The 24,299-nt window shown below is 39.7% G+C and overlaps 1 protein-coding gene across 2 annotated transcripts in view; it reads left to right on the plus strand.

Moving 5' to 3' along the window:
- The window catches only part of RORB (RAR related orphan receptor B), a 213,368-nt gene that overhangs the window by 184,844 nt on the left and 4,225 nt on the right, over positions 1 to 24,299 (plus strand). The window contains exon 10 of one of the 2 annotated variants that reach the window (XM_026001545.2): positions 1,269 to 2,271. The exons of the other annotated variant lie outside the window; for it this stretch is intronic. Coding sequence (XP_025857330.1) covers positions 1,269 to 1,424 — 156 coding nt within the window. The 3' untranslated portion in view covers positions 1,425 to 2,271. Of the gene's footprint in view, positions 1 to 1,268; positions 2,272 to 24,299 lie in introns of those variants that run through there. 2 annotated transcript variants of the gene reach the window in all.

A 24,299-nucleotide genomic window follows, 5' to 3' on the forward strand; every position in this document is an offset into this window, starting at 1 on the left:
TAACTAATTATCTATTTCCTCTTTTACTTCAAAGGCTGATATGGTTTCTTTTTATTGAATAGGGTAGGGAACACAGCGAGCCTAATTGGTGATTAGATGGGGTTTATTTAATTTTATATTTTATCATCACTTTCAAGTGTACCATTGGTCAGCTATATGAACTATCAGGATTATCTTTTGTGAGAGTGTTCTCCACATGAGAACACATCTTATTCCAACAGTAGTTTGATCACAATGACATTAGCTGATTTTGACATAAAATGATGATTATAAAATATTATAAATATGTTAAAAGCGAGAATTGTTCATCTCCTAAGACCTATGTAGCATTTAGCAAACTGTGGACATTTTAAGTTTTTATAAAACACTATCTTCTGGGTATTTGAACTCAAAAAAAATCCATCCCACATGATACATATGTACCAAAATCTAGCAATTATAAGTGGATATTCCCCCACGAGTTTTTTTTTTTTAAATGCCTCCCTGAGGAAACAAGAGCCAGTGACCTCCCAAATTTTCTGTTGATTAAATATAGGTTTCATTTTATGCATTATAGTGGAAAAGAACGAGAAAGATCCAGGCAGGCTAGTGAGCAAAGCAGTCCCAAGAATTATGGATCACGCCTCGTACAGTTTAGATTACACCTTCCTCGCATGGTCGCCTTCCAAAACTGGAAATCTCACGTTCATATCATAAAAATCTGTGGGAAATGATAGATAATATTAGCTCCCAATCGGGTTCCATGCCTACACTACTCTTAGCACTATTCTGTGAATTACATCGGTCCACACAACAACCCAAGAGGTAGGAACTGTATGAGTGGGCCCATTTTACAAACAGGAAAACCGAGACAGAATGTATCACGGCCATACAGCCATCTGGCTATTTTGGGATCAGGATTCTGAGTCAGTCGGCCTGGCTGTGCAAAGCACCCACTCCTAACGATTAAACTCGACTACCTCCCATACACACTTTATTTAAGAGCAGTGAATCAGGAAGCTTGGCCCCCGCTCGCTTGCTTTCTCTGTTTTCCCTTTAGAGGATGGGGGGGGTGGGGTGGGAGGGGCGCTTTGTTTTGTTTTGTCGAAAAGGAGAAGCAGCCCAAAGTGAGCTTTCCTTTCTTTCTGAGCATCTTTTTTTTCCCAAAGCCACTTTCCTTCATCCGAGGCCAGGAAGGACACGGATTCAGAAGACAGAGCACTAATGAGCTTCCTTCCCCCTCTGTGCCCCCCCACCCCACCTCCCTCCTGTCTCTCCCCACTCTGCAGTTAATAGCCAAGATCCCCACCATCACGGCGGTCTGCAACTTGCATGGGGAGAAGCTGCAGGTATTCAAACAATCACATCCAGACATAGTGAATACACTCTTTCCTCCATTATACAAGGAACTCTTTAATCCCGACTGTGCCACCGTCTGCAAATGAAGGCGACCAGAGGACTGTCTCCTAGTCGGGAAAGGCATCACCGTTAAGACAAAAGCAATGTGTTCATGAAGACTTAAGAAAAAAAAATGTCTACTGCAACATTAGGAATGTCCTGCACTTAATAGAATTATTTTTCACCGCTACAGTTTGAAGAATGTAAATATGCACCTGAGTGGGGCTCTTTTATTTGTTTGTTTGTTTTTGAAATGACCATAAATATACAAATAGAGGACACTGGGTGTTATCTTTTTTTTTTTTTAATTTTATTTTATTCGGGTATGTTTTGGGAGACAACTGTTTATAGAATTTTATTGTAGATATATACGAGAACAGAGCGGTACTTTACATGATTACTTTCTCCTGTTAATTGTTCAAATATAATTTAAGAAAATCCCACTTAATAGGCTTACCTATTTCTATGTTTTTAGATAGTTGATGCATGTGTAAATTTGTAGCTGTCTTGGAAAGCACTGTGCATGTATGTAATAAGTATATAATATCTGAGAATATTATATATGACTATTACGTATACCTGCACATGCACTGTGGCTTAAAATACCATACCCACTAGCGAAGGAGGTTCAGTCAGGCTCTCTTATATTATTTCCCTTCTGTGTTATATGTTACCTTTACGTTAGACAATCAGGATTTTGTGTTCCCAGCCAGACTTTACAACTATCGTGTACAGCAGGATGGTACCAATTCAGAGATAAGTCTATAAAGGAGTATATATAATGCACGGCCTCTGTATAAGAACTCTATCTCTATCAGTGACAACAAAGCCTTGTCAGGATGGTAAATATTGGGGGGGTGGGGGGCAGGGAAGGATTTGGAGCCATTTTCCTGTTTTAAGAATTAGGCCACAGGTAATATTTGAAGTCCAGGACTTTTTTTTTTTTTTTTTTAACCAACAATCACTGTTTCCTATTTTTCACCTAGACAGGCAAAATACTTTTTTTTTTTTTTTTTTTTTTTTTTTTTGGCTTTCAGGCTGGGAAAGAAACTGATTTTGGTGCTCAGCAGAGAAATACAGACTATAGGTCTGACCACCAGCAATTTTTTCTAATAAAATTAGAGTCACAGAGGAACTCAGAACCCAGGGTCCGGATGCCATTTCATGTAAATGTGTTCTCTCTAACCTGTTTTGGTTTGGTTTGGGTTGTGGAGGGGCTTCTTTGGTTTGTTGTTGTTGTTGTTGTTGTTGTTGCTGTTAGGGTTTTATTTTGTTTTTGGCAAAGGAGAGGTAGAAAGAACACATACAAAGTAAAGAAGTCGTTCTTTATATGCATTCTCTTTGCTAAGTTTGTTAGAAAAAGCAGCAATAAAGGGGGAAGCAGGATTTTATATGTCCTTCTAATGTGGGACCTCTAATTTCTCTCAACTCCAAAATGCTGTACTGTACACACAGAACTCCACAGATAACAAAAACACATCTGAGTTATTCTGTAGAACTAATACACCTCAAAGCCAAAACTATTTCCTATGCAGTTTAAAACTGCATCATCCGTCTAGCCTGGGCCTTTTTTTTTTTTTTTTTTTTTTAAGCAACTTGTACAAAGTACAGAATGCAGGAGGCAAGGTGAGGCTTACTGAATTCCGACTTCCTAGGACAAGTCTCCTCTCTCCCCCTGCTCTCCAAGCAGAGTACTGGGAAAGCATAAACCCCAAGCAGCCTGTTCTGCCTACAGTCTGGAGGCCCTATGCCTTTGGTCTTAGCTGATCCCAGACGAGAGCTTTTAAAAAGGAAGCTAGAGCTGAGTTTTGTGCAAAAGACAGTGGAATTCACCATCTCCTGTCAGCACAGCACAGCCACCAGCTCAGGAGGCACTACCCTTTCCTCCTCAGCAAACACACACACACACACACACACACACACACACACATGCAGGTGTGCACACCTGCTTCGTGAAGTTTCCATCAGGGGAAATTTTGATTTCCCTTTCATCTCTGATGCTCTCCTGAAGTTACATGGTCTTGAGAGCCATCTCTGAGAGGCCACAGAACCCCTCTTTGATGATCAGTCGTTAGTGATAGTCTTTTTTTCTAGAAAACAGGGCCTTTGCCCACCTCATGATTGATGAATTCCAAGCCAGTGGGGAAAAACAAAAAGGCTTTAAAATAATGACTCTCCTTCTCAACTACTGTTATATTCAATTAATTTAACTACATTGAACCAAATTACCTTTGGTGTCTAAGAAGACAGCTGCAGACTGCATATTATGCTGCTGCAGGGACTTGGTTGTTTCTGGTGTAAATGTCACTCCTGCTAGCTCTTTGTATAAAGAATTAATTCCAAGAGTCATATTTCCTTCTAATGGAAAGATTACTTTACTGATTGCTAGGAAAACAGGGTAATGGAAGGCGCTCAATTAAACCAAGCCGTTTCCAAATGCAATGTATGTTTTATGATTGGCTTGTGATAGGCAATGCTTAATGTGTCTACTTGGGGTTTCCCTTTGAGCTTTGAACTTATGTCAAACTTTGTTTTCATTGTTCCGTTGGCCTAGTGTTTTCCATTGTCGGCCTGTAATTCCTGCTCCGTTGCAAAGGGAATCATTCGTTTCCTCCAATTTACCTTAGAGGATTTAAATTGGCTCAATTGATGAAGTGGCTGAGAATTTTTTCCTCCCTTGTCCCATGGGTGATGTAGGAAAAGGATTGTTCCCCGCATTTGCCTCAAGAGGTACTGGATTTGAATTTGTTTGTCGTTTCCACTAGTGCAAGCATTTCACTGGGACGGCGTGAACCTTTTGAAGCGAGGGGACAGGAAACAGCTAGCGATTGAACCAGAACAAAACAGTGGAAAACCAGTACATGCTCAGCCCGCTTCAGTTGAGAAGAGAGATTTCCATTTTGCGCCCCAGTTGCCAAATCTGTCCCTGAAAAGAGAACCAGGTCATATTTTCAGTGGTAACAAATGCCTTTAAAAGCTGCCTTTTGAACATCTTCTGTGACTACATCCCAAGGTATTTTGAAATTTGGTTGAGAACAACTTTCTTTACCACACACAATCTTTGTCCCTTCCCTACGAAGACTCACAAGTATCCACAACACCTTCAGGCACTGGATGAAAGAATCCATGATCTGTACTCTTCACTTCATGCTTCGTAAATGACAATCACTGCTTGATGCAGATGTTGCACTGTAGCCACTCAGGGATGTTTCATTTAAAAAAAAAAAGTACATCAAGAAGGAGGGAAAATAAAACAGGAAAATGACAACAAAATGTAAATGGCATAAATTAAATATGCCAATGAGAGAACCTCTCTGACAAGGCTTTCAGAACAATAAGCAGTAACTTCCTGTTGTTAACTGTGTGGACCTGCTAGAAAGTTGCACACGAATAAGGACAACTTAGTCTCATTTTCTAAAAGCTGCTAAGAGCCAAATAATCCAGCTGCCCTATTAATAGGAATATGTGTCTCCCGAGCAAACCCAAGCTTCCTATACAAGTCCTGAACAAGGAAAATACAGAAATCTAAGTGGTGTTAGCTGAATCTGACAACTTAGGTAAAGCTGTGTGAATTCAAATTCCAGTGTTTCTATGATCTATAGAAAGGGAAGGCAAATTTTGGAGGGAATATAGGAGAAGAAGGAATTCTAAATCTGGTTTAAGATGCCACACATACTACCGTCCATGATCTGGGTCATCTTTGTATCCTTTATTTTGTGGCTCTTTTTTGTCCTCCAGAGCCTGAAAGCCCAGGGTAGAGATGTACTCTACAAACATACCTTTTCTGGATTTGCCTTGTTTGAATATTGTCTTCAGCGCTCTGGAATAAAGGACCACTGTGTAGGTATAAACAGTGAATCTAGTGGTCTCTTGTATAATTTGACTTCTTGGGCAGAATCTGTGACACCTTAAATCACAGTGAACTCTGGACATTAGCAAGAGGTGCCAGGGAGACAATAGTCCATTTCCTATCGCAGCTGCCTTGTTCGACACATAACGTCACAGCAGTCAAGTTAAATTGTTTGTAGAAAGCCATGCACATGGCTAGTCAACTCACGCTCACTCTCTACAATCCCATGTGTACCAGGCTTGAATGCAAAAGCAATTCTTCTGTCCCAAGGACAACCTAAAACTTAACCAGCCTTTTTTTTCCCCAAAAAACATCAGTCGGATGTAAATGATGTCAGTTTTGTTGCACGTTGTTTCCATTTATTACAGAAGCAAGGACAAATTCTACTGCTATTGGAAATTAGAAGAAATAACTCTTTCCTGACTCTCTTTTTCTCTGTAAACTTTTGCTTCCCATGAAGTCACTACAGTTGGCAGTAAACTCAGGCAAGGATGCCTGTGTCCTGACAGAGCCACCTTTCAATAGCACAGCAATAACTTGAAAGTATGCATCTGTAGTGAAACTTTGCACAAAGTCCCCTGTATAAAGAAGACGAAAAGTCCACTATCTGCTTTAGATAAAGTGGCATTTAATATTTTTCTTTCCAACTGCTAATAAAAGCAGCAGCCTGGTATAGGAAACCATGTGGGTCTTTAGATGGAGTTGCCAACCTGTCTTTGGAGGGGCAGCTGGGGACAGGGCAGGGGAGGGCACAGGGCTCAGGACCAGAGGTACGTGTTCATTTAAAGCAGGAGCTAAAAAGTGAAAAGCCTAAAGAGCCAGGGAGTTGATGCAAATGAGGGAAAGCAGCCCAGTGGCCAGCTGGCAAGGAAATGCCCCATGGGTAAAGGGACTTCCGAGAGTGAACTAAAGCACAAGTTTTGCTCAAGCTTCTGAATCTTACATCTCTCTAGTTTAAGTGATGTCCGTTGATTCAGAGCTCAGGGCCGACCCAACCAACACGTCTCCGAGCAGAAGAGGGTCTGCAGTTTGCAACCTCTGGTTTCAAGCAGAGTTGAATGTAGGGGCCCGTTTCCTGGAGCAAGTGTGGCCAGACAGGACTCCGCATGAGTCAGAGTGGGGCGCGGGTGGGGGCCAAGCTCTTGCCCACTGATCCTGCATTTCTTTTCCTTACCTGACCATCACTGCCAGAGGACATAGCAAGAGTCGGGTTGAAAAATAACCAGCAGTCTAAAAATGCAAGCGATTCAATTTAACGATGGCTTAGAAGAGACGCTTCTATTTGTCTTGCCCAAACTCCTAGCTTCATAGAGCCAGGTGGCTGGCTTTCTGGCCACTTTTTTTTTCTAAACACCAAACACACAATTTTTATACTTTTGAGTCCCTGATGCGTCTCTTTAAATGTGTGGTGGCTTCGATATCTGTGACAAGTTTTGATTTTCCCTTAGCAGTATCTGCAGAACCTATTCCGTAGTCATGATCACGTAGTCCTCCACGTTCTCAAGTGCGGGACCTGGGATTCCTATGCAGCAGATGGAGGTTGTGTGTTTGTGCACTTTTTGCCTAAGCTGCTGAAAATCCTCCGAAGTGAATTGGCCATAGTGATCTTTGCCTCCTGCATGACTGTAAGCACGACCTCCAGTGGATTAGAAAAAGCAGCTCAGTGATTGTTCTCATGGCCAAAACTAAAGCACAAGGTGACCGGCATTGAATAGACCCAGTTGAGGGAGGCGCAGGGTGTCCACCCCCAGCTGGGCGGCACGATCCTTCTATTAAAACCAGACTCCTCTGGCGGTGGCTGGAGGGGGGCATCTCCATGCCTCCATCGCGACCACACACAGACACACATAAGGTATGTCTGAAAAGCTCCAGATCGCACATCCAAGCACAGTACTGTCTGCTTCATCTGAGGAACACACACACACACGCACACACACACACACACACACACACGAGTGCAAACTACACCCACAGAAAACTGCATATGTATTGTAGAAATGTAGAGGAAAAATAAAAATATTTTTTCAAATGTAATTACTTTTAATATATGCTTGTGGAAGGTCTAATACAATGTATGCTGTCTCTGTAATTTTTGCTGTAAATAACTGGAGACAGTGGATACACTGATTTTTCTATGTCTCTGTTTAAGCTTAAGACTTTGTAACAATTTTTTTAGAGGGGGAAAAACCAACAAAGAGCAAATATGTACTTGCTTCCTTTCTGCGTGTTGTGCGTGTTACGTACTTCTCAGAAACTGGTTGTTAACAGTTTAAGCATCTTGACGGGTCATTGGTGTTAAGTGTACGCTTCTTTTTGTAATACAGCTGAGAAAGGGACAGGGCTGTCAATTAAATCTGCTCCAAAGAATTTGTATGGAAGATTGGCCTAAGACCTGCAAACGCTATCTGAACTAGACAATGTGAGAAAAGAAAGCTTAAAAAAAAAAAAAAAAAAAAAGGTTGCCTGAGTTAAGTCATCTTTCCTTGTAGCAAGTGTGGCTTTGTCCAAATCCTTTCTGCATGGACTAGCTTAAGGAACACAAACTCTGCTTTCCGATGAACAAAATATTTTTGTACACGTTTATTTCTTATGAGTAACCTGAGGTCAGATCACTCATTCGCTGAAGCCATAACTGACCTTCACCAAATAAATGTTGTCAAGAACCTGAGGGAGGGTTGGGAGACACCAAGAGAAAGGAAGATTGAAGGTGTCACGAGCTGTAACAACACAGGCAGGAGCAAGTCTGATGAACCTGATGCTTTTCCTGCATCCCAGATATGACTTTAAAGGCTAGTATTTTATGATGATCGATTTATAATAAAAAAAGATATTTAGATTTAAATGAGACTTTCCAATATTTTTTAAATCCCTGACAACGCTTCCCTGCTTTTAGGATTGAGAGAAATGATTTTCATCTACTTCCAACATTCAGAGATTTACTTTTTACGTTAGCTCCAGCCTACGTGTGTAAAGTGAAGAACCACTCCAAGTCCTCCAGCGGTTGGAACCAGGGGCTGTTGGGGGACTTAACTGTACCTTCCAACCAGGATGACACCTTGAAGGGGCACCTGTGAGGTGCAGTTGACACAGCATGCACACCACTGCTGGCGATGCACGAAGGCTGCATTGCCAAACACATGTACAATGAAAGTATTCACTCTAAGATGCATAATAATTATACTTTTTAAAAAAGCATAATGCCTCCTATAGTCACCATTGATTTTTCTGGAGCTTAATTACATTATTACCTTGTATTATTATTGGCCTATAGAGGCCGAAGGCAAACTACAAATAAACCCAGTGACATATAGTTTTAAAATCTAAAATTTTCTGATCTCTCTCTCTCTCCTTGTTTAATATATAAGCCCTCATTTCTGTGTATGTGAGTAAAACTGCAGCCTGAGTCATTTAGGAAGTAAGCATTGAGTTGTTTTTTTATTATTATTATAAATATACTAGAATAAAACAGCACTCCCTAACAATTAAAAAAAAAGAGTTTTATATTACTTTAGAATGTAATAGATTTTTGTCCTTATTTTATGTCCTGTAAATTATTAGTTGATACTGTTAGCATTCCCAGATAATGCACACATGATTTCTGAATGTTTTCTGTAAATGACAATCAATGTTTATGAAGTTCCCTCCTTTAATGCTGAACAAAATTAAAAGAAGAAAAAGAAAAAAGTCTTGCCTAATTCTTTTCTTTCCCCCAACAGGGAACAAGGAGGGGATGAAGGAGATAGATTTGCCTTTGAAAACATTATCCCCTGGGCTCTTACCTTACAGAATTGCCCTTTTCCCAGGAAATAATGAATAACTTTTTTCTGGAAATTCTTGCATCCTCATGGACCTAGCCTGAGTTAGAAGTGCTCACTGAGAAAAGACCCACACTTCACTATAGCCAAATAACTCACCAAGTTGCAATTAAAATAGGAACAGCAGCTCTCCTTTTTCCAGAATTTTTGTAAAAGAAGGCTCTAGCAGCTAGCGGAGCTGTAAGCAGCTCCTTCCCACTTTGTTAGAACAAGTTGCAGCAGGTTTGCAATAGATGTGACAATCCCTACATCTGATGAAAACTTTCAGATCACAAATAATTGATGATTAAGTCTCGAGATCTGATTTTTATTTTTAACAAAACAGCACCAAGCTGCTCCACCATCAAAATCAATGCCCACCGGGGATCCCTGGGTGGTTCAGTGATTTAGCGCCTGCCTTCGGCTCAGGGCCTGATCCTGGAGTCCCGGGATCAAGTCCCATATCAGGCTCCTTGCATGGAGCCTGCTTCTCCCTCTGCCTGGGTCTCTGCCTCTCTCTCTCTCTCTCTCACGAATAAATAAAATCTTAAAAAAAAAAATCAATGCTCACCAACATATAAATACTCTGAGTTCTATGTGAAGATGTAGTAGAAAGTAATTGAGAATAATCATAGACTCACAGAGATGCTTAAAAAAAAAAGGCAATTCTAAGAGAAGCTGGTGATTTTCCAGGTGCTTGGAGGTTGTTTCAGGTTGGCGTCCTAGAGCTGAAATGCTCCACTAGTTGTTTAAAGCAAAATTTAACAGATTTTAAAACTAAAAGCATTGATCCACACAACAAGATGAGCCTTATATAAAGTTCCTCTTGACTTCAGTCTTTGGAACCAGTGGTAGCCCATGCAGTATGTTTCAAGCAACGTCTCTATTCCAGACATCCAGACCCCATGTGGCCCTGAAGAGAGGACACAGAAATAGAACTGCACCCATCCTTCTGTTGGGGCACCACTTGTGCCCCATGGTTTCTAATCAGGCTTCAAATAACTGGTCAGAGACAGCCAATTCACGATCTCTATCTATCCCAGGCTTGTGTCAATTGCCACCAACAATTGATCACAAAACTCGTTATTGAAAAATTATCAATTTTTTTTTTCAGAAATCTAGATCTAGGCAGCATTGAAACACAAAAGGCGAAACTACTTTTAAACTCTGGTTGGACCATATAAGATGACAGATATTAACCTTTTTTTACAAAAAATATTTTATTTATTTATTTATTCATGAGAGACACAGAGAGGCAGAGACATAGGCAGAGGGAGAAACAGGCTCCCTGCAGGGAGCCCAATGTGGGACTCGATTCCAGGACCCCGGAATCATGATCTGAGCCAAAGGCAGACGCTCAACCACTGAGCCACCGAGCATTGTTCCATTCCTAGATCCTCTTCTCTATTTAAGAGTAAGAACTGGCAACATGTTCCCATAATCACACCAAGCTGGTGTCCACAAGACATTTCAGATATCGCAGGAGTAGCCACCATTTGGCCCCATACTCCACATGGCAAATGGCTTCTTGACCCAGTTAGAGAAGAGGTACAAGTGAAGCAGATCCCGCCACACCATCTTGGTGGGGGCGGCGGGGGTGTCTCCCATGGCCAAGCCATCATGCTATACAAGTTTTCTCTCACTGTTTACTGAACTTGAACTTGCTAAGTTTAACTGGATGAATAAATATTACTATAAAATAAGATGCTATAAAATTCTTTATAGCTGTGTCTCCCAGATCTTTAAATCTCTCAAGTTCATGAAGCAGGGCATGGCTTGTATTAGTACTCAATAATGTGTCAACTACATGTATTGAAGTCCATTCTCTTTTGGTCATTTTAGCTTCCCAACTATTTGCTGTCATTTCACTGGTTTTACCCTTGAACAAATGACCCTCTTGAAGAGACACCAGATTTAGACATGTTTTTGGTGTTGTTTTTGGTTTTTTACCATAAGCAGCAGGAGGGGAAATAGCAGCCCCTTGGCAAAAGCACTGGAAGAACTCTTTCCCTTCTTTTCTCCAAAGATTTAACCAAAAGCAATGAGAGAAGGAGCCTGAGTGACTATTAGAGGTTGAACATGACTTCCTAGATTTTCACAAACTACTCAGCCAGGCAGGAAATAAAAAATAGAGAAACCAGAGAGCCCATTTTGTTAAAACAAATTGGATCTAAAAGCCTGGATTTGGCATATCCCTCTCAAATCCCCTCATCCAGTCTGATTAAGTCACAAAATCTCAGTCAAGATGAAGGAGAATCCAGAGAACTGATCACTTCTTGTGCTATTTCACTGGACAAGTAAGAAATTTTAGAGAAGCTACTGCTTTTTAAGAGAGGGACATTATATGCTTGTCATATGCATTCCTCATGCAGTCAAAATGGTGAGCCAGATGTCATATTACATGTCACCTTAGTCACTGGACATTTGCATGTGGCCGGAAGATGAGGCAAGCAAGAGAGAACACGCAAGATTACATAGTAGGTTTGGATGAGGTAGGCTTATCCACATTCCACCAATCAGAATTGATCCAATGGTGCCACATAACAGTAAAGTTGTGGGAGATGTAGTCCACTTGTGTGCCCACAGGGAAAAGAAAGCAGGTTGGAAACACTCAGCAGTCCTGACAGAAATGTGAAAAGAATCCAGGAAAGTCTCTAATTTCCTATCAGGTACTATAACAGACATTTATTCAACAAATATTTACTTCTACTACAATATGCCAGGCATTGTTCACCAGGTACACAAATCATAAAATATGACAGATGAAGATTATGCTCTTATCGTTCAAGAACAGTTGATATACAAGAGGACAAAGACATAACATAAATAACTTATAAAAGATAAATTTTATTACAACCACCACACTAACTAAAAAAAAAAAAATTAAAAAATGCTCTTACAGATGGTCATTTATTCTCTAACTCTACTCTTGAACTCATTATCACTCATCATTCACTCACCATTGCCCATTCTGGTTAAAAAAAAAAGTAATTAATTATTAATGTCTTAATAGTGAAACCAAATCTTCCTTTTTTTTTTTTTTTTTTACCCCTGATTATAGCTGGTTCCACTCATTGAAATTCAGCAGAACAAGTGTGTGTCCAAACCTCTTGGTCATATCAACACCTTAAATAAAAATACACCTTTCACTCCTGACTCCCAGTCTTCCTTTTCGTACACTAAAAATTCTCAAGTATTCCAAATATCTCTGACAACGTAATCTGCTCATTTTGAAGAACCTCTTCAGAACAACCAGTAAAACAGATCAATGACATGAGGGGCACTTAGGGATTCGATCTATATCAGTGGTATTAGTCATCTATGCATTTAGAACATGGTTTTTACACATACTTGTGTTTTAAAACATAGTTTTTGTTATTATTCGGGTACCAGGAGGCCAACAGATCAGGAGATGAGTACCATTTTTTTTAAAGATTTATTTATTTATTCGTTCAGAGAGAGCAAAAAGAGAGGCAGAGACACAGGCAGAGGGAGAAGCAGGCTCGCGGTAGGAAGCCCTATGTGGGACTCGATCCTGGGTCTCCAGGATCACACCCCAGGCTGCAGACAGCACTAAACCGCTGAGCCACCGGGGCTGCCCAGATGAGTACCATTGAAAAGAGTTTGCTGCCAACAGTTTCCAAGAGAAGGGGGCATCCATTTCAAGCCATATAAGACCACATGGGGAAGCACCAGCTTGGTCAGGAGGCAGAAAGAGTGAGGGAGAAACCCAGGAAAGCGCTTTCCTCGTGGTTTCTAAGGCAAGGAACTGATGAGACAAGGTAAAGAGGTTTAGGATTGGCCGATCTGGATAATTGGACTTGGATCATTTCAGCAGGCTCTGGGGTTTAGGAACTGTCTCCAATCTTCCTCTGTACCTAGGCCTGGGGTGATTAAGGTGGGGAGACAGTGAGCAGAGTGTGAGAGCCCAATTAGAGAAGCAGTTGGGGCAGGGACTCTGAATTGGTCACTATGCATTTCAAAGAGCATCAGGACAGGAGCATCATTTCCTGTCCTGGGAACCTGTCAGCCCTGGTGGGGGTTGGGAGTCTTTCGTCTTTGCAGGGTCAGCACAACCCCACATGTAAAAGCATCACAATAAAAAGACAGGCTAAATGCAAATTGATTTGTACGTATTGACCCACAGGGGAAAACACCCAATCTCAAGTCTTATATGTGAAGAACAGAACAATTTCTGTCTTTCATGGGAAGATATATTTTGAGATAATCATCTGTGTTTTTACATTTTACATTTTTTTTCTCTGGTTCAGGCAGGCTCACACCTTAGGCTCTTCGTAATTCCTTACTCCAAGGATTTTTACAAGGCAGAGAGCTGAGTCCCAGGCTCCTGAGCCTGTCCCAGCATCTCACCTAGAGTACCAAAGAAGAGATCTTTCATCTTCAAGGTTTGGATCATGAAGAAATATGCAGTGATTGTGCTGACTGGAACAAAGACACTTTATCACAATTTCTAGGCAGGACAGAGACCTCCCTAGTGAGGGGGGGCACCATGATTTATTAAGCACCCTACTACGGCCAGACAGTGTGCGGATCATTACAATAATAGTTTGCTAGGGCTGCTGTGATAAAGTGCCACAAACTGGGTGGTTTAATGACAGAAATTTATTGTCTAATAGTTCTGGGGGCTAGAAGTCCATGATCAACATGTTGGCAGGCTTGGATCCCTCTAAGGGCTGTGAAAAAGAACCTGTTCTGTGCCTCTTACCTAACCTCTCGGGTTTTCTGGAAATCGTTCATGTTCCTCCGCTGATAGAAATAGCATCCCGATCTCTGCCTTCATCTGCACCTGGCATGCTCCCTGTATGTGTGTATCTGTGTCCAAATATCTCCCTTTTATAAATCCTATTGGTTGGGGCCCACTCTAATAAACTCATTTTAACTTGATTACTGCTGTAAACTCCCTATCTCTAAATAAGATCACACTCTGAGGAATAAGGAGTTAAGACACCAGCATGTCCTTTTTTTAAGGGACACAGTTCAGCTCATGAAAAGTAGGGGGACAAAATAATGAACAAGCACACAAGTTCCTTCCTCTCACACAGCGTGCATTCCACTGACATTTTGTAAGTTCCACCTGTCCAATGAGATGACACTCAAATTTGATCTCAAGAAAATAAAGGTTTTTCTTGAACATTTGTATGAACCAACAATACACAGATCACACAACTCATTCATAAGGCAAAGGAAAGAGGCCAAAGCAGCCTTAGAAAATAACAGGGCAGAGGGAAGAGAGAAAGTTGTTTAAAGGATGCTATAAGAGGCATTTAAGAGGTAAGTGAATTAAGTGGGAATTCAGAGATTCCAACATGGCCAGCCAACCCCAAACCTTCCAATCATCCTTCTATGAGCTTTTCCCACAGACCAAAGGCCCCACTTCTCTATTCAAACAGGAACTGAGAATTTATACTTTCTCACAGCCAGCTAGAAATGTTTAACCAGGAAGGCAGAAAATGGAATTAACAATCCTTTTACAGCTCCAAGTAGCAGTAGAAGGGATCTGCCAAGTAGGGAAGCTTTATCGGCGCTATGTTCCATACAGATACTACTTAGTATCATCTAGAATGTGTTAACAACCTCTTCCTCGATACTCTCCATCATCACCACACTTTACAAACCTAAAGACCTGAAGTTTCCTAACAAACTTGGGTAAAATGCCATTTTACTAAGGGTTGGAGATAGGTAAGCAGGGGAGGCAAAGTCAAGAAAGATTTTGCCAAAATAAATAGTAACTCTAAACTCAACCCTCAATCCACAGAAGCTTTCCCTCTGCAAACCTCTCACCCACATTGTTGGTCAGGGAATTCTTGTTCAGGAAGCCTTGAAACTCCCTCTGCACACACCAGACAAGATAGAAACATGACACCAGTGAAAACTGTTGTTTTGTTTGTTTGTTTGTTTGTTTGTTTGTTTGTTTTGTGCTTAAAGCCATGGAATCCTAAGATGTTTCTAGTCTTGGAAGAGAAAGTCAGAATATTTTAGGTGTTAAAATAACAGGCCCCTGAAAAAAAATCCCTTGGTGTATGTCTTAATTCTACATCATCCATCTAAAAACCAAAAAATCTTCATCGTCATTGATCTTTAAAATTAAAACTAACTATTCCAGGTTCATGAGAGGGTAGGGGATTTAAGTTCTCTCACTCTAAATTCTCTCCTCCAAAACACCGTAGCCCTCTCCCCCAAAAGATTAAGAATTAAATTCCTAAAAGTAATGTTATAGGAATGTGTGGAGACTTATCCCTCAGATGGTTAAATGGCATCGTGCTATGGGAAATACTCATCTACTTCTTAGAATTTAAATCTCGTCTCCAGACAAATTCAAGGTAGCAGTCAGATTGCTTTCTAATTCATGTTTCAGAGAGGACTCCCAGGTGCCATCTAGACAGTTCTGTCTCACGTCCCGCTTTTGCCTCACTCACACCCGCCTTCTCCTTCACCCTACGAGAACAAATGCCTTGTCCAATTGCCCTCAATGGATTGTGCAGTGAAATACTTTTTAAAAATAAACTCTTCAGTGAAAGAGCCCAGATACTGGCTCAAAATGGCCAGTAAATTGTCTTTCCCCTGCTAGCTTTTCACAGAGATTGTATTAGTTATTTTTCTGCGTGTCCCGGGAGGTCAGGAATAACAACTGCCAAAAGGCAAGGCATTGTGAGCAAATGTAAAATAATAATAATAATAATAATTAAATAAATATATAAAAAATAAATAAACAAACCCCCCCCCCCAAAAAAAAGAACCATCTGAAAGGTAAGCACAAAAGAAAGCTGAGCTCAGGCCCCACCCCCAGAGTCCTGTCCATTTCCCTCAGCCATCCAACAAACACTGAGTGAGTGCTTGCTCTGGGCTAAGCATCATAGCAGATCCGAGGATAAAAGGATGGTTAACCTGGTCCCTGTCCTTGAGGTTTTCATGGTGTGGCAAAGCAGGCAGAGCGGCCGAGCAAGAGCAGCCACACATTTAAAAGCAGTATTTATAGAGAGGGTTCTGATCACTGTAAAGAAGGAGTCATTATATCTATTTGGGAATCGCTGTTGGAGAAAATGGGGGAGATCTAGAGAAATAGGACCATTTGAACTGAGCCCTGAGGGTGACAAGATGTTTATCAGAAGGAGTATTTCCAGCTGGGGAAGCAGCCCGAGCCAACAGAAAGTGAGAAATCTAGAACATGGAGCACTGGAGCTGCATTCTGAATATCACCCCCAGACATGTTTTGCCTGTGTTATACTTAATTACACAAATTCTGTACAAAATTGGAATCTCCAGATGCTTTTTTTTTTAAGATTTTATTTCTATATTCAGGAGAGACACAAAGAGAGAGGCAGAGGGAGGGTCCCTGCAGGGAACCCGATGCAGGACTCGATCCCAGGACCCTGGGATCACACCCTGAGCCGAAGGCAGATGCTCAACCACTGAGCCACCCAGGTGTCCCTCCAGACGCTTTTATAAAAAATAGAAGATCTAGCAACATTGTGCACATATTCCCAGCTGGAAAAACTGTTGCTTTTAGATAAGACATGTTTTCTCTAGTTCTGCTCTTTACTCTTTTCCTAACCTGTCTGGTTCCTTCGATGATTGCGTTCATGGGGACCGATGACAGAAGATCAGAGGAGAGAAGTCAAAGTAGCCTTGCTACAATGGCTCTGGAATGCCTACCCGAGAAGCTTCTGTAGTTCAGTGTTTCTATGACTGTGCCTTACAGAACTGGTCACTCATAAGTTGGATCAAATACCTGATCTGTTATTTCCTTATCAATCTTTTTTTTTAAGTATTGGGGTTGGTTGCCACTCTTCTATGCTGGTGTATTAAAAAATATATATATATCTGTTATTCATAACCACAACTACTTGCTCAGGGAGACAGTTTTTGGTAAATAGAAAACCCTCAGTTTCATTGAGGGTTTTGGATTTATAAGTTTTGTAGAATACAGAGTTCCCAAGACAAAGGAAGTACATGAGGAAAGGGGAAAAAGACACCAAGAAAGGAGTCAGTGAGACCCTGAAGCTTGGGCACTAATGGGCCAAAGGATCAATGAGAAACTGTCAGTGTCGGAATGTCCCAAAGGAGTTTTAAAGCAAGGATGGTGGGGCACCTGGGTGACTCAGTCCATTTATCATCTGCCTTTGGCTTGGGTCCCGAGGTCCTGGGTTCAAGTCTCAGGTCAGGCTCCCTGCTCAGCAGGGAGTCTGCTTCTTCCCCTTCCTCTGCCTGCTACTCTACCTACTTGTGCTGTCTCTCTCTGTCAAATAAATACATAAATAAAATAAAAAGGGCATTTATTTAAAAAATAAATAAAGCAGGGATGGTAAATGTATGGTTTCAGGTTATTTGCTGCTCAAGGAACCACATGGGACATACACCCCCATGTGGGACATACACCTCCCATTGATGTGGCTTCTGATTTTTAATAATATCAACCTCAAAATGCTATGTGACCTTGAGGATTTAGATATGCAGATACTCACAGAAATCTTTAGAAGATGTTTAGACTTCTTCAATTAGATATTAGATGGAGATGTAGAATTGGTGTGTTTTAAGCTAGATCGTGGAAAATGAAAGCTCTGGCCAATTTTAAGTTTAGAGTAGAACTTAATCACTGGTGAAATAATATTTAAAACAAAATTACATATTAAATTATTTTATGACTAATCTTAATATTTGGTAATAATGTATGATTTTTTAAAAGATTTTATTTATCTATTTATTTGAGAGAGAGAGACAGAGACAGCAGAGCCAGAGAGAGAGCATGAACTGGGGGTAGTGGCAGAGGGAGAGGAAGAAGCAGTCTCTGCACTGAGCAGGGAGCCTGATGCAGAGCTTGATCCCAGCAACCTGGGATCATGACCTGAGCCGAAGGCAGATGCTCAACCGACTGAGCCACCCAGGCATCCCATTAATGTATGATTTTTTTTCTGTAAGGAGCAACACGGGTCCCAGCAATTCTGACACCTGAATACACTTGATGAGCATGAAGCAAGAGAAGACTTTCTGAGGCTTTCCAGTTCTCTGGTTGGGAAATGGTTCATGGAACTCAACCCAGGAGAAGCCAGAGAATATTTTCTCTCCAAGTCTCCATTTGCCTCGCGGGAAGATAGTGTTCTTTTAGGCAAATGCCCTCGCCCTCATAGGCAAGGTTGATGCCAGCTTGCCTGATTGCCCTTTGTTAGTGAGCACAACCCTACCTGTGTGGACCCGAATCACAGTCTCACCAGCTGGTGAAACAGCTTTGGTCCATAATTCACCTCCTGGCTCCTGATCCTTTTGCCTGATGGATGCAAATCCCTGTGCTTCCCATTCCAAATGGTGCCTACAGTAAAGCTTGGGTCTCACAGTAAATCATCAGCTCATAATCCTGCCTTCAGCTGCAATGAAATGTGTCCCTTAGATTTCCCAGTCTGGAGACTCTTGCTGAGATAACAAAGGCCTGCCAGGTGGTTGGGGCTCAAGCAAGCATCTGCTCAGCTTTGTGTTTGACCAAAATGACCACAGGGATGCATGTATCCACAGATGTGTTATCAGAATCAACAGAAAAAAAGGGAAAAAAAAGACCCTAATGTCTTACTTTAAAAGAAAGCTTTATATTGTAATTCATTTCTAAATAAAAATTCCCATGATCTACTGTGTCCCTGGGCACAGGGTTTCATATGCCTTTTGTAAAGGGCACAGATAATTGAAAAAGGAAATATGTGGTAAAGGTGGCCAAAATAGGTATCAAATTGAATCAGCACATACTGACTGAGTATCCACTCTAACAATAGTGACCAACCATGGCAGAGTTCTTCGTACCTTAAAATGCCTTTAACATATATTCTTCACTTGAGCATCACAACAAGCCCACTATGGGAAAAACAGGTGTTACAGAAGATCATCAATATTTGTAGCCAGGACTTGCAAAATTCAGCTGTGAAATCAAAAAGCATCCTTATAGTCTACACAATATCTAGAAAAGCCAAAAGACTACTTTTCAAAAATCTATTCAAAGTAAAAAGATAATTTCATTAGCTTCATGGATGATAAATATGCAAAAACCTAAATTTTAAATTACTATATCAGTAAAAATGAAGTGAAAAAAGTCTCATTTGCTACAGTAATAAATACTATAAAATTCAGTGAATAAATTGACAGTAAAACTACAGAACTTATATGAACAAAATTACAAACTTTCTCAATAAGGCAGAGAGACTCATCACACAGCATTCCTAAATGAAGAATGAGAAAAGAAACAACAAAAACATAGTATGTAGAAAACATAATAAAATGACTCAAAAAAGTTTATGGTAGCAATAATTTATGAGAAATGTGTTAATTCACCTTTCTAAAGGTAGAAGCACAAATCAGGTTTTTGTAAAAAATTTAAATAGATCGTGTTTTTAAGAGAGCTTTAAAACAAATTGATACAGGAATGTTGCAAATAAAGAAACTTTAAAAGATACCCTAATAATGATAACAAAAAATGATCTAAGGATGTAGAAATAGTAGTCAGACAAAACAGACCTCGAGGACATTATAGTAGGGACTAGTTAGCTTTTTTTAAAATTACAAATCCACCTAGAAGATTCAATAGTCATCTATTTTTTAACGTACCTATCACTGTAGTTTTGAAATATATATACATCAAAATTTATTAGAGTTCCCAGCAGAACTTGAAAAAGCTACAGTGAACAAAAATCACACAGACCTCAGATCCTAGAAGATCAATTTTTTATCAAGAAAATTTAGAGATTTTAATACCACAGTTAACAACTTTGATCTAAGAGATAAATATTTAACTCTGTACCCAATAAACAGAGAATGCATATTATTTTCAAAAACATGGAACATTCATAAAAATGGACTATGTATTGAGTCACAAAGAAACTCTCAATAAATTCCAAAAAGATGAAAGTACACCCCACAATGGAAAGAACTAGAAGTTAAACAACAAATAGACAACAACATTACAAGAAAGAAAGAAGAAAGAAAGAAGAAAGAAAGAAAGAAAGAAAGAAAGAAAAAAGAAAGAGAGAAAGAAAGAAAGAAGAAAGAAAGAAAGAAAGAAAGAAAGAAGAAAGAAAGAAAGAAAGAAAGAAAGAAAGACAGAAAGAAAGAAAGAAAACGAATGTAGAAATTTAAAAATAAACTCCTATGTAATTCCTGGATAAAGAGGAAATCAAAACTTAAATTACAAATGATTTAGAAATAAAAGTAATCTAAGCTCTAAATACCAATATATATATACATACATATGAATATATATTCATATGTTTTAAGAAATAAAACTAAGCTTTCAGCTCAAGAAATTAGAATAAAATAACACACAAAGTTAAGAGAAAGAAATAATGCAGACAAAAGCAGAAATTAATCAAAATTAAGGAGAGTTGATCAAGAAAACAAAGAGTTAAAAAAAAAAAAAAAGGAAAAGAAAACAAAGAGTTGACCCTGGAAAAAGCTTAAAACAGACTTCAAGAGAGGCCTCTCTTGCCAATGCATCTACAGGAAGAAGTACCTTCACGTCCCTCTCTATCCCCCTTCCCATGCTTTATTATTCTTCGGTGCATTTGTTGTATACATATTAGTGTGCAATGAAGAATTAACCTCACCTAAAAGGAGGTTTGATTTTGCCCTTCGCTACAGGGAGGTGAACTGCAGGGCCCTGGAATGTCATAATAAGAATGTCGTTGTCTGGAGGTTTGGGGCACTGGAATGTGTAAAAACATGATTTACACAGGGGACTTTGGGCTATGCCGCATCTGTTCCAACTTCTGGAGGGATAGAAGATTAAAGATAGTAGCCCAACCTCAGGAGGGTTAGAGCCTAAAAGACAACAGGGCAAGCTGCATATGTGATTGAGCCCAGTAAAATCTCTGGATCCCAGAGGCTCAAGTGAGTCTCCTAGGTTGCCAATACTCTCTGCAAACTGTCACACATTGTGGTCAGGAGGAGGTAATGCCACCATGACTCCATGAAGAGAGGACAACCAGAAGTTTGTACCCCTCTAAGAATCTTCCCTATGTGTCTCTTCCTCTAGTTGGTTCTAATTTGTATCTTTTCCCCTGTAGCAAACTGAATCCAGTAGTACAATTGCTTTTAGCAAATTCTGTGAGATCTTCTAGTGAATTATCAAATCTGAAGGTGGTTTTGTGAATACCCTAAATTTATAATTGGTGTCAGAAGTGAGAGCAGTCTTGTGGGAACTGTTCCCTCAGACCTTGGATTTTAGCTAACTCTGGGTAATTGGGTTATTGTCTTCCTCCTGCCCCATACCCCAAAGAGGTTGTCAGCTTCAAAAGGTTTGGTTCACTGTTGTATACCTAAAGCATATAACTGTATCTTACACATAGAAACAGCATAATAAATATTTATTGAACTGATTAATTAATCCAAGAAGATAAAACAGTTCACCTTCAAGGGACAAAAATTGCATTGACTTTTGCAACAATAAACACTGGAAGACAATAAAAAGCTATTTACTAGCTTTCAGGGGGAAAAAATTGTTATCCAAGATTCCTACTCCATCAATTTCTTGCTCCTATGTGAGGATGCAAAAAAAAAATCATATTCAAATATGCAAGATTGCAGAATAATCATAATTAACTACTTTTTCTGGATAAAGAAGAAGTCACTTTCAAAGACATTTACCAAAACACTAGAGGATGATCCAAACACAAAGAAAAGAGAAAATAATAATAGCTAATAGTGCTTGCTATATGCTAGGCACTCTCCTGGGTGCTTATAATAATTCAATGAGCCTTTTTGTGCAAACCAATGAGGTAGCTACTACTATTATTCCCCATTTCCAGTGAGGAGGATGAAACATAGAAAGGCTACTCAAAATCATACAGTCAATAAGAAGTGGTACCAGGATTTGAACTGCAGCATTCTGGATTTGAGTTTCAAACTTACAGACCTTATACCTTACTGCCTTTTTTTTTTTTTTTAAGATTTTGTGTATTTATTCATGAGAGACACAGAGAGAGAGAGAGAGAGAGAGAGGCAGAGGCAAGGGAGAGAGAGAAGCGGGCTCCATGGGGGGAGCCTGACATCGGACTTGATCCCGAGACTTCAGGATCAGACCCTGGGCTGAAGGTGGCACTAAACCGCTGAGCCACCCAGGGCTGCCCATCCTTCCTGCCTTTAATAAACCTGTAAACATAATCACGAAAGTTAATTGATGAATCTGAATATTTACTTCACTTATTGCAAAGCTAAACACTAAAAAAAGAGGTTTTGTTTCAAATGGTACAATTATTTGAATGTACAGAACACAATGCAGAGTCCCAGGGAAAATAAATGAAGATTAAAAAGTGGAGAACACATCTTTAAAACAAAGATGGCTGGCTCGGTCAGAGCAGTGTGTGACTCTTGATCTTGAGGCCATGAGCTCAAGTCCCATGTTATGGGTAGAGATTACCTAAATAAATAAACTTAAAAAATTAAAAAAAAAAAAAGAATTCTCTTTTTAAAAAGCTTTGATGTAATCTCTCATAAAGTATTTAAAAGAATGTCTAGCTATGATTCAAAACATACTGGGACTTTGTCAAAATAAAAAGCGTCTGCACAGTAAAGGAAACAATCAACAAAACTAAAAAGCAACCTTCAGAAGGGGAGAAGATATTTACAGATGACACATCTGATAAAGAGTTAGTATCCAAAATCTATCAAGAACTTATAAAACTCAACATTCAAAAAATGAATAGTCCAATTAAAAATGAGAAGACACGAATAGACAATTTTTTCCAAAGAAGACACACAGATGGCCAACAGACACATGAAAAGATGTTCATCATCACTCATCCTCAGGGAAATGCAAATCAAAACGACAATGAGATATCACTTCACACCTGTCAAGATGGCTAAAATCAACAATACAAGAAACAAAAGGTGTTGGTGAGAAGGGGGAGAAAGGGGATCCCTCTTACACTGTTAGTGGGAATGCAAACTGGTACAGCCACTCTGGAAAACAGTATGGAAGTTCCTCAAAAAAGTTAAAAATAGAATTACCCTAGGAACTAGCAATTGTACTATTAGGTATTTACCCAAAGAATACACAAACACTAATTCAAAGGGATACATGCATCCCAATGTTTATAGAAGCATTATTTACAATAACCAAGATACGGAAGCAGCCCAAGTGTCCATTGACTGATGAAAGGATAAAGATGTGCCATATATATATATATATATATATATATATATATATATATATATAATATTATTCAGACATAAAAAAAATAGAATAAGGGATCCCTGGGTGGCACAGTGGTTTGGCGCCTGCCTTTGGCCCAGGGCACGATCCTGGAGACCTGGGATCGAATCCCACGTCGGGCTCCCAGTGCATGGAGCCTGCTTCTCCCTCTGCCTGTGTCTCTGCCTCTCTCTCTCTCTCTCTCTCTCCCTGTGTGACTATCATAAATAAATAAAAATTTAAAAAAGAGAATAAAATCTTGCCATGTGTAATGACATAGATGGCATTAGAGAGTATTATACTAAGCAAAATAAGTCAGTCAGAGAAAGACAAATACCAAGGATTTCACTCATATGTGGAACTTAAGAAACAAAACAAACAGCCAAAGGGGAAGAGAGAGAGAGACAGAGAGAGAGAGAGGCAAACCAAAACACAGACTCTTGTAGCACCTGGGTGGTACAGTCAGTTAAAGTATCTGACTCTTGGTTTCAGTTCAGTTCGTGATCTCAGTATCATGGGATCGATCAAGCCCTGAGTTGGGCTGCATGCTCAGCATGGAGTCGGCCTCAGATTCTCTCTCCTTCTCCCTCTGCTTCTCCCACTCATGCTCTCTCTAAAATAAATAAACCTAAAAATACAAAAAAAAAAAAAAAAAAAAAAAAAAGAACTCTTAGCTATAGAGAACAAACTGATGGTTCCCAGAGGGGGATGGTTGTAAAATAGGTGAAGGAGGTTAAGAGTACACTTATTGTGATGAGCACTGAGTAATGTATAGAGTTGTTGAATCACTAGATTGTACACCTGAAACTAATTTAACACTGCATGTTAGTTATACTGGAATTTAAATAAATAAACAACTTAATCATGATGAACACCAGGTGATTAAAATAAACCTTAAAAAAGAAATAGAAAAAAAAAAGAAATAGAAGAAAAATGGAAGTAGATATTTTGAAGAAACAAAAATAAGCACCATCATGAGTCAAAATTCAATAATGACAAAACATTAGCTAAATAGAATCAGATATGAGGCATCGAATTCAAACTTATTTGGGAAGCAGGTAAAGCTTCCTTAAAAAGTTATGATATGGGTAGCCTG

This window comes from Vulpes vulpes, chromosome 1, assembly GCF_048418805.1.
Source record: "Vulpes vulpes isolate BD-2025 chromosome 1, VulVul3, whole genome shotgun sequence".
Classification (NCBI taxonomy): Eukaryota; Metazoa; Chordata; class Mammalia; order Carnivora; family Canidae; genus Vulpes; species Vulpes vulpes.